General features: G+C 49.0%; 1 protein-coding gene across 9 annotated transcripts in view; it reads left to right on the top strand.

Annotated features, from left to right (window-relative positions):
* Positions 1-3,330: 3,330 nt before the first annotated feature.
* STN1 (STN1 subunit of CST complex) overlaps positions 3,331-11,115 on the top strand; it is a 43,320-nt gene continuing 35,535 nt past the window's right edge. For 4 of the 9 annotated variants that reach the window (XR_003433910.1, XR_003433911.1, XR_003433909.1 and 1 more), the window contains exons 1-2: positions 3,331-3,695; positions 4,064-4,257. Coding sequence is in view for 6 of the 9 variants with exons in the window: in XM_027112516.1 (XP_026968317.1) it covers positions 4,125-4,257 (133 nt within the window). In the remaining 3 variants the exon portion in view is untranslated. The remainder of the gene's footprint in view (positions 3,696-4,063; positions 4,258-11,115) is intronic. The other 5 variants (XM_027112515.1, XM_027112514.1, XM_027112517.1 and 2 more) reach the window with 4 other exon arrangements.

The raw sequence follows: 11,115 nt of genomic DNA, 5'->3' as shown, positions 1-11,115 counted from the left end.
TTTTTTTTTGCGGTACGTGGGCCTCTCACTGTCGTGGCCTCTCCTGCTGCGGAGCACAGGCTCCGGACGCGCAGGCTCAGCAGCCATGGCTCACGGGCCCAGCCGCTCCGCGGCATGTGGGATCTTCCCGGACCGGGGCACGAACCCGTGTCCGCTGCATCGACAGGCGGACTCTCAACTACTGCGCCGCCAGGGAAGCCCTCCCTGAAATTTTTTAAATTCATTAAATCATTCCTCTGATCAATAATCAACAACACCCTATTGCTTACAGGGAATAAAAATAAAAATTAATTCAAGCCATTCAGAATCTAGCTAAAACCTTGGTCTCCAGCCTGCTTCTGCTGCAGCTGCCCTCCCCAGCCAGGCTGCTGTGTTGGCTTTTGCCCACAGACATGCCTTGCTCATCCTGCGCCTTTGCCCTGCTCTCACCCCATCGCAATACTATCCCTCTCTTTACTTATAGGGAGACTGAGAATAAAATTCCAACCTGTCATGGCCTACGAGGTCCTCTGGGACCTGCCTTCTGCTTATGCCTCCAATTACGAATGCAACCACTCTCGCCTTGCTCTCTTCTGTTCCTCCAATAGGGAAGTATTTTCTTGCCTGCAGATATTCACGCTTACTCTGACCACTACCTGGAACGTTCTTTCCTTAGCACTTTTCGAGGCTGGCTCCTTCCCATCTTCGGGTCTCATCTCATCCGATCAAAGTAGATCTGTATAAAGTAGATCCCCCACCCCATTATGAGTGATCATAATATACTTTTAATTCCTTCAAAGCACTAAGAACAATCTGTACTTATTTTATTCATTTATTTGTCTGCTGTCTTTCCTCTTTCCCCCAACAGGATGGAAGCTCCATGAGGGCTGTACTTGATCTATCTTATCTCCTCTTTACCCCGCAGTGTCCAGTACAGTGCTTGACAAGTGCTTGACAAATACGTTTCATGAACGAACGAATGAATGAATGAATAGTTCCTCCATAGTTTCAAACTCCAGCTTAAATCCCCACTCCATAGTGAATGATGATAATAGCTTATATGTATTGAGTGCTTACCTTGTTCCAGTGGTTACATATATTATCTTACTTGATGAGCCCCCTTCTCTTCACTCCCAATTTACCTCCTGTAATCCACATAGTTATTATTCAGGCCATGCAATTTAGCCTCTTGCTTTGTTATTTAATATATTCCTCTTTTTGCTCCAGTGAAATAAAAATTCTTAGTGCTCCCCCATAGCATACAGAGAGTGCTCAAAGTATGCTGAGCGGCTGAAAATGGCCCCCCAGGGTTATAACATTAACATAATAAGAATGTTGATAAGTTGTCTTTATTATAAACTTCAAACTACTCATCCACTCATTTAAACTTCGAATCTAACTCAGCTTGCAAGTGGACAAACTCTATTCTACCTGTCGAAAGACATTCTAAAATGCCAAAAATGGTTAAGGCAAGACAGTTTGCGTTTTGAGGTAGAAGACACGCAGTTCAACACCTCATTTTCCAGAAGAATTTCCTAAAGTCTTAACTTTCTAGAAAGGATTGTCTAGTCTGTCAAACATGCTTGCAAAATCAAGTTATTTCACATTGAGAAGCCATAAGAAAAGTTCCTAGCATTGTGTTGACTGTTGGGTTTTGAAATATCTGCTTTGCAGTGTTGTGGAATCCCCAGCTGAAAAGCCGTCCAGTCCCTTTGCACATCTAGGCAGTGGCCTGAGGAAACTGGAATCTATCCTGATGGAGATGACAGGGAAGAGGATCCTCCCAAACTCCTCTAGATGCTTCAGCAGTCTAGAAAATTCTATTCCACACCCTACTCCACATTTTGAGCTCAGATCAAAAGGAGCATCCCTAGACTCCAAGGAGTCCTTCCGTCGCTGTAAATGATGACCTCAGGGGCAGTCTGCTCTGGTCACCCCAACTGGGTGTGACCCTCCCCAAGGCCAGCAGTAAGCTTGGAGTCCCCAAGGGCCGTTGTTTCCAGCACTCTATCCTTGAGAGTCATAAGAGTCATCGCTGAAAACTTCTCGGGCTCTGCACAGACCCAGTAGTGATTTTCTTCTTGAGTTCCACCCTAGAGCAGATGTGTACAGTCAAAAAATGTCGCCCAACCTGTCTTTCCCCATCTTACAAGTCAGCTGGAAGCACCCGTCCTACTGGGTGTCATACTGGGTGTCCTTCCTTGAAGAGAACCTCCCCCTATTAGAAAGGTGTCTTCTCTTAATTAAATCTTAAACTTGACAGATCCAACTGTTCATCGCAGTAGAGTCTGGGCAATGCTTTACCAAGGATTCTGTTTGTTAGCTTCTTCAGTGGCCAGGGATGTAATTAAATTAAATGCCGTCGTTCTAATGACATACATTTTCTGTTCCAGCTGCTTGAAGTTCCTTCTCTGCTTAATAGTTTAGCAATTATCTCTTTGGCCACCACTTACCTCCCCTGGGAATGGCCTGCCAACATGACCTGTACTCCTGACATTTTAGAGGAGTAAATTAGGAAGAACTCCTGCCATCTCAAGTAATGTCATGATGTGGCTTATTTATTTATTTATCAGAATGCAACATGGCTATCTCTTCTCACTTTAAATTAGGACTACTGGGGACAGGCACCATCAAGGTGGCCATCATTTACCAGAACGCCAGTTTTCAAAATTCTTAAATGTACAACATTCCGTAGTATAGACATTGTAAGAGGGAGACAAACTTTGTCATGATCCTGCAAAGAAGGCTAGTCTTGGGCAGAGCAAAGGCCTCGCATTCCCTCAAGGGCTCAAATTTAGATCCTGACATTATCTAAAGTGAGACTGTACAGTACCAGAGATTGCGTGTGTTAATAAATCATTTATCAAGTGTAAATAAACATTTTAAATACGCCACAATGTAATCCTGCTTTTGTATTGCTTTGTTTATGTGTTCATTTACAATATCAGAGACGGAAAAAAAAAAAAGTTGTCTGAACCAGTCCCAACCTCTCGGAGGTCATGGCTCAGGGACCCACGACTAGTGGGGTCGGGATGAAAGGGGGACTTGGAAGGCGGGGTTTGGGCAGCAGGAGTTTCAGGGCCAGCTCCCAGGCCTCGGTGATTTGGGCTCTGCGCTCCCGCGGAGGCTCAGGGAAAGCGCTGCTAGAGTCAAACGGGCCCCGCGTAGCCCTGCCAACCCCGCCACCACCTGGAAGAGAGCATCCGGCGAAGCAGCCGCGAGACGCAAAATGGGGCGTGGCCGTGGGCGGAGTGGGGCGTGGCCTCGTGGGGATGGGGCGGGGCCGCGGGCGGCGCGAAGGAAAGGCCGGGGCGGGGACACAGTGGCTGGTCTGGCGCGAGGGATGGTGTCAGGCCCTACCCCCACCCCCCCCCCCGCTGGGAGCGCCAGAGGTGACCTCGGCCTAGCGCTCCTGCTCCGGGCGGGGCCGGCGGCGGCGCCTCCAGGCCGTGGGCGCCAGTGGCCTGCTAGCGCCGGAAGGGCCGGGCCTGCGCGCTCCAGGGACTTGCGGGCCGACGGCGCGGGCGCGGGCCCGGCGGGAGGGGCTACGGCTGATCTGTTTTTCGTTTCCTCTTACACCCGTTCTCAGTGTCCTCCTGAACACCGGAAGGTGCAGCGGCAGGGCTACGGACAGACCCACCCACTCTGCCCCTCTGTTGTGTGGCCACGAGGACGCCCATTCCTCTCTGGACTCCACCCATTAAAGCGGTTTCAGGGTACGCATATATGGCCATCTGTCCCCAGAGTGAAAAGTCGGTGTTTAACCGTTTAGAAATGGGAACTTTTGGAGAAGGAGAAACACTCCCATGGGGCAGAGGAGTTTCCTGGGGAAGAGGCATAAGGAACTCACGGGTCCTCACTCGAGAAGCACCTCTTTACAGGTCCCCCGAGCGCGCAGGCCTGGCCCTTCTGGCGCTAGGAGGCCACCGGCTCTAGGAGGCCCCTGGGGTGCAGTTTGACAGGCCCCGGACCCCTGGATTTACCCCTTCCAGAGTTCGGGATGCTCGTCTGGGAACAGCTTAGGGGCCGTGCGGATTTCATCCACTTTAACAGCTTTACGTCCTGATTTTTGTCTCCCATTTAGCTCTTCGGCTCTAGATGCAGAGCTTCTCAGGGTTGGCTGGAAGCCACAGCCCAGCCTCCTGATGCAGTCTGAATCCAGCCGGTGTGAAGAGGAAACTCCTTCCCTCTCGTGGGGTTTGGATCCTGTGTTTCTAGCCTTCGCCAAACTCTACATCAGGGATATCCTGGACTTGAAGGAGTCCCACCAGGTGCCAGGTATGTGGCTGGTCGGCCTGGTGTGCTGCTCTGTGCTGCATCTGCACCCCACCCACCCTTCCCCAAAGCTACAGAAATCTGGGGCTTAGGGGCTTAGCAGAGCCTTTCCAGCTGCAGGCTTTGAAATTGACATAACCTGGATCCTCAAACAAGTTCATTTCTGTGCAAGTAAAAGCAGTCTCTTTTTTATTTTTTAAATAGATGCTTGGGGGAGTAACTTGGTACTGAAGAATGTTTTTTACCTGGGTTTGAGGTCTTTCATATTTAAAAATACTCAGTTTTTCTCTGGACCTGCTTGTGGTGGAAAGCTCAGGCCTTGCTCCCTTTCCTAACTTCACCACTTACCTGGCCTGGGCATGTGACTCACCTGTAAAGTTTAGGTGTCTTCATTGTAAAATGAGGATTAACCGTGCCTGATTTTCTTGTGGGGTTTGGTTTTATTTTGAATAGATGAGAATCAAAATAAAATAAACTCCTTGAGAGGAAGGACATCATGTGCCTTGTTCATCTATGTAATCCCAGCACTTAAACAGTGCCTGGCCTCTGGTAGGCTCTCAAGTAGTAGTAATTGGAGCAACAAAGCATTATAAATGTAAAGTTAAAGAAATCATTTTTTTAAATTAGAGTGGTGGTCACTAAAAATAGGATCTTCATACCCCCAAATATAGCAAATATAGTTTAGGGTAAATTTAAGTAATTTACATAGTTGTGGATGTATCTTCACATGTTTACTGTGCTATATGAGAAGTTTGGTTAAACTCTCTTTGCTGTTTTGAATGAATAGAAAGCTATGAGTCAGAAGTAGTTCAGAATCTCAAGCATGCAGTTTTAATGAGACCACATTTTGTGTGTTTCCCGTTCTATGTACAGATATATTTGGATGACCTTATACTAAAGCCTTTTGTACAGATTTTTCACCACACCTTCATTTTCTAAGTATTGTTGGAAATGATCTGGTTTTTTCCTTGGAAGGCAGCCATCCTCCCCCACTGTTGTCTGTTTTCCAGAACAGTCTGGTAGTCTTCATAGCTCATCTCCTCAGGAAGAAATTAATTCACACCAAATGCCAGGCTTGCGTAAAGATCTTCTGTAGGTACTCAAGGAAGTATCAGGGATGCTATAGGAGCTTAACTCTTCCTGTGGGTGAAGAACTGTATAATGTATTAACAACAAACCAAGGAAAACTTCTCCCAGTGATCTTTGTTATGTCGCTGGTGGTAATGTTTCAGATATAGTTTTTAAAATGAAACTGTTGTCAAACCCCAGTTTGTGTGCCTGACACACAGTGAGTCCAAACAAACCAAAACGTTGGAGTTTGGAGCAGAGAGAGGTTTATTGCAAGGGCCAAGCAAGGAGAACAGGCAGCTCAGGCTCAAAAAACCCGAACTCCCTCATGGTTTTCAGGGAAGAGTTTATTTATGTATGTATGTATGTATTTATTTATGGTTGTGTTGGGTCTTCATTGCTGTGTGTGGGCTTTCTCTAGTTGCGGCGAGCGGGAGCTACTCTTCGTTGCGTTGCACAGGCTCCTCATTGTGGTGGCTTCTCTTGTTGCAGAACATGGACTCTAGGCACACGGGCTTCAGTAGTTGTGGCACACAGGCTTAGTTGCTCCGCGGCATGTGGGATCTTCCTGGACCAGGGCTCGAACCCACGTCCCCTGCATTGGCAGGCGGATTCTTAACCACTGCGACACCAGGGAAGTCCCCCCTCAGAGTAGAGTTTTTAAAAGCAACATTTGGGGTGAGGGCTACAGGGTTTATGACCTTCTTCTGATTGGTTGGTGGTGAGGTAACAGTGTGGTATTCCAGGAATTTCAATCATCAACCTTCTGGTTCTGACCAATCTGGGGTGTCAGCTTGTAGTTACCATACTCCACCTGGGTGAGGGTCTCAGTTCCTGCAGAACAACTCAAAGATGTATATCAGACTATTAGGTATATCCCTTGAGGGGGAACTAGAACTCTGATTGCTGCACTATTGTTTCTTGACTGCTTTTTCTTTGCTTCTGCATTCCCTCACTCCCCTAATTAGTAACTACTTGAACCTGCCCTTTGGAACTCATGGAGGTCTAGGATCCTGAAGCCTTTTTCCTACAAAAAAGAAACGATGGGGGCTTCCCTGGTGGCGCAGTGGTTGGGAGTCCGCCTGCCGATGCAGGGGACATGGGTTCATGCCCCGGTCCTGGAAGATCCCACATGCCGCGGAGCGGCTGGGCCCGTGAGCTATGGCTGCTGAGCCTGCGCGTCCGGAGCCTGTGCTCCACAACGGGAGAGGCCACAGCAGTGACAGGCCCGTGTACCGCAAAAAAAAAAAAAAAAAAAAGAAATGAGGGACACGGAAATGCTTTTGTATCCAGGAGGGCCCTGCTTGGTTTCAAAACCTCATGGTTGAAGAAGACATTAACCATAATTTCATAGAGTGATCTTCTTTAGACTATATTCTAGGGTTCTGAGGGGTGGGAAATGCTACTAGTTTAGGTTTTTATTTTTGTATTGTTTTGTTGTTGTGTTTGGTTTGGTTGTCATAAAAAAAAAGTAAACCTTTTATTTTGACTGCATAAAATTTAGAAATGTTTAAACAGCAAAGAATATCTTACACACACAAAAAGAAACAAATGTGTAATGAAGAATTTGGCTGGCCTGTGTTCGAGGTTCCTGGAAGATGTTTGGATTTCTGGAATGATAGGAGTGTTTTTGTTATTCATGGTGGACCCCTTGAACCACATCTGAGTTTATGCTGATGAGGTGCCTCATGCTGGGCCGCTAGGTAGTTTCAGGGTGGGGGCCTTTCAGGCCTGAAAAACCAACCATGTGATTAGAGGGTTGGCTTTGAGCCAGGTGACATCAACCCAACCCCGCAGGAGGGGAGGGGAACTGGAGATTGAGTTGTCAAGTGGGCAGTGATTCAGTCAATCTTGCCTATGTAATGAAACCCTAATTAAAACTCTGGACATTGAGGCTTCGGTGAGCTTTCCTGCTTGGTAATCATACTTGATGTGTCAGGGTGATGTGTCCTGAGGACATGGCAGCTTTATGCTTAGACTCTCCTAGACCTTGTCCTATGCATCTCTTCATTTGGCTAGTCCTGGTTTGTCCCCTTCATTATAAAACTGTAATCTTAAGTATAGCACCTTCCTGAGTCCTGTGTGTCATTCTATTAAAGTATCAAACCTGAGGTTGTTGTGGAGGGTGTTGGTAGCCAGTTGCTCAGAAGTGTGCATGGCCCGAGGACCCTCAAACTTGGGGCTGATGCTTGAAGTGAGAGTCTCTTGTGGGAGACAGTGTCCTTAACCTGTGAAATTCAACCTTACCCTGGCTGGTTAGCGTCTGAATTGCCTTGCAAAGTGGTTGTAGAATGTCAACTTCCCGAAATTAACCTGTGAATTTAGAGTTAAACTAATAGAATATCGTGAAGTTTGACTGTGGTGGTTTGGTTAGGGATGTGTCCCCCGTGTCCCCTGCACTGGCAGGCGGATTCTTAACAACCTCGCCACCAGGAAAGTCCCAAAAGTACTTTTAAAAAAGAGAAAAAAGGTAGATGTCTTGCTATGGGTGTGGCTGTCACTGCTGTGAAAGTTGAATCAAAGGTACCTGTGACCCTGGGTCCCTGAGCCCTTCCAGAGTGACCCTCCTCCTTCCTGGGGACCTGATGATCCAGGGGATGGATACCCTGATATGGTTGGAGCTCTGTAGGCTGCATGTGGAACAAAGGCAGCAGGAGTGAAAGGACCACTTGGGAAAGGCTGCAAGTTAAACTCAGCATTAGCCAGTATCTGTTGTTATTTTCTTTTCTTAGCTCATCAAGCTTTCTCTCAGTCGATAGAGCTGCCATCCAGCTTTCTCAAGTTCTTTTCCCATAGAGGAGATTCTAGTGTGAAGGAAGTGGTTCTCTCCATTGCTTTTTCCATGTCCCCCTTTTTTATTTTTGTTTTTTTTATTTTTTGGCCACACTGTGCAGCATGTGGGATCTCAGTTCCCTGACCAGGGATCAAACCTGCACCCCCTGCATTGGAAGCGTGGAGGCTTAATCAGTGGACCACCAGGGAGGTCCCATCCATGTCCTCCTTCTTCTTGTTCAGGTTGTGCTTCTGACGTGTATAGTTCAAGTTTCTATACACTGGGGCAACTTTCTTCTCTGTTTCCAAGCAGTTTATATCCTCCTCAATCAATTTTCTCTTTGTGATTTTATTCAAACCATCTGGTATTTTCTGCTAACTTGTCCTCCATTGTTCTTTTTGTGTTGCTTTTATGATGTTTTTCCTTGTTTTTTTGCATCTTTGAGCGACTCTCTCCTTGAAGACGAGCATTGTCAGTCTATGAGATGAAAGTTTAGGGGCTTCCTTGGTGGTGCAGTGGTTAAGAATCTGCCTGCCAATGCAAGGGACACAGGTTCGAGCCCTGGTCCGGGAGGATCCCACATGCCGCGGAGCAGCTAAGCCCGTGCGCCACAACTACTGAGCCTGTGCTCTGGAGCCCGTGAGCCACAACTACTGAGCCCACGTGCCACAACTACTGAAGCCTGTGTGCCTAGAGCCCATGCTTCACAGCAAGGGAAGCCACCGCAATGAGAAGCCTGCACACCGCAACAAGGAGTGGCTCCCACTTGCCGCAGCTAGAGAAAGCCCTCACGCAGCAGTGAAGACCCAATGCAGACAAAAATAAATTTAAAAATTAAAAAAAAAAGTTTAGGGGGCTCCCTTTTCTTTTTTCAAGAAAGTCTACTGTGTCCTCCAGTGGAGGCCTGTTCAGGTTTTTTCAAGTGTTGCCCAGTGCAGAGTTGGTAATGTTGGAGGACTGGCGTCTACCACAGGTGACTTGACGACTTTGTTGGCTTGTGTCGTCAGTCCAGTCTTCTCTGTATACTTGCCTTTTCTGTATACTTCAGCCAAGGCAGAACACCTTTTGGCTGGCTCTTTTCCCCTTCTTAAAGCGTGTGGGCTCTTCATTATAAAAACCACCATAGCGGCACATACCAGGGTGTCCCAGGAAGACCCAAAGAATCCTGGGGCTTGTCTCAAGCTTTCAACATCACCAGTAGAGCACCCCACAGTGGCTTCTGGACCAGCTGGAAAGACTCTTCAGGGGCAGGCAGCAGGCCCTCCATGGGTCCACTGGGCCTCCCGCTGCCGGTGTCCTGGGAGCCACACCAGCCACGCAGAGCCCTGTGGGGTGTACCGCCTCTGATGGTACCAGGAGCACACTGTCTCTAATGGCCGGCAACCAGCACAGACCATCAGTTAGGCTGGGGGAGACAGAGGCCAGTCAGGTTCTAGGAAAGAGCTCTCTCTAACTTGGCTCTGCTCAGCGCACAGATAGAAAGTCCAGCGCATTTGGGGAAGTAGAAAGGGCTGACTGCAGCCAGAGACCAGTCTGGAGCTCAGGCCACCCTCATCCCCCCGCCCCAGCCCCACAGCAAAGCTGGACCAAAGCAGGGCCATACCATAGCCCGTCTCTGCACACAAGCGTGTCAGGGCATGATGGTGGGGCACACTTCAGCACAGGATGCCATGCCCCTGACCCTGGCGTAGGCTCATTCTCCCCATTTAAACTTCCCTTCTGCTGCAGTAAGCCCGAGTCTGCCAGCAAAGGTCCTATGGGGGTCACCCTCCCCTGAAGGTGCCCTCTCTCCTTTGTGTCTGATCAGTGCAGGCAGGCAGGGCTGGAGGACTGAGGGTCTCCCCACAGGTCATCACAGGGTTTCAATGGTAAGAACTCAGGAGAAGTCAGTCAGAACTGTCCTGCTCTTAAGATTTCATGGATCTTCTGTGGAACCAGTTTGACCCTATTCAGTCCAAGTGTTCCTGGAGGGAAGCGATTCTGCTCCGGGGGTGACACAGGGACCCAGGCTCCTTCCCTCATGTGGCTGTGCCGTTTCAGCTCTTGGCCCCCAAGGTTGCCCTCTGCACGGTCTCCAGTCCACTAAGTCATCTTTAGAAGTTTGCCTCTGCTAGGGGGAGGGCCTGGGTGAATTTGACATCTTCAAACCACGTCTCACTCCCCTGGAATCTCTGGCTAACTGAGGCTCAGAAGCTCCTTGTCCATCCCCTGGGGACTCGGGCGATTGGTCCCCAGCCCCTTTACCCACATGGGAAACAAGAGAACCATCAGTGGAGGCCATTCTGGGGGTTCTGAAGGGCTTCAGGGTTCAGGCTGCGGGGTCCCCTCCCCCCATGGATGTGGAGAAGACAGACTCTGACCAGACTTGGCGAGGACCAGAGAGGGTGAGGGTGGCCAAATACCTGAAGTGATGACTGATTCTTTTTTTTTTTTTTTGTGGTACGCGGGCCTCTCACTGTTGTGGCCCCTCCCGTTGCGGAGCACAGGCTCCGGACGCGCAGGCTCAGTGGCCATGGCTCACGGGCCCAGCCGCTCCGCGGCACGTGGGATCTTCCTGGACCAGGGCCACGAACCCGTGTCCCCTGCATCGGCAGGCGGACTCCCAACCACTGCGTCACCAGGGAAGCCCATGACTGAGTCTTTGTTTGCAATTCATGTATTTATTTGAAAAGGAAGTCGCCATTTAAAAGTTTATAGCCTCTTTCTGAAAGTAAAGAATTCGGTCATCGTAGGGAGAAAAAAAATGGCTGGAGAGGATTTTAGTCCAGACTCTTTAGCTGCAGGTGACAGGAACACAACGCAAGTAGCTTAAGCCCAAAGAGGCAGTTCAGGTAAGGATGTTGGGGGCCCCACGGGAGCCGGGACAGCGCTGGGGTCTCGGATGGGAATTGAGGGCTCACCGCTGCCAGGAGTCCCTCTGTTCCATCTCCGTCATGGAGTCCAAAAAAGGCCTCCGGGAGTCGGTGGGTAGGGTTCTTCCTCTCACGCTTCTCCTCTGGCGGGAACCTGCCTGCTGGCAT

Source organism: Aethalodelphis obliquidens, unplaced genomic scaffold (genome assembly GCF_003676395.1).
Source record: "Aethalodelphis obliquidens isolate GAN/ISIS:26980383/991018 unplaced genomic scaffold, ASM367639v1 scaffold11, whole genome shotgun sequence".
Taxonomy (NCBI): domain Eukaryota; kingdom Metazoa; phylum Chordata; class Mammalia; order Artiodactyla; family Delphinidae; genus Aethalodelphis; species Aethalodelphis obliquidens.
The sequence above is the reverse complement of the archived record's forward strand: the minus strand, read 5'-3'. Positions and strand labels throughout refer to the sequence as shown.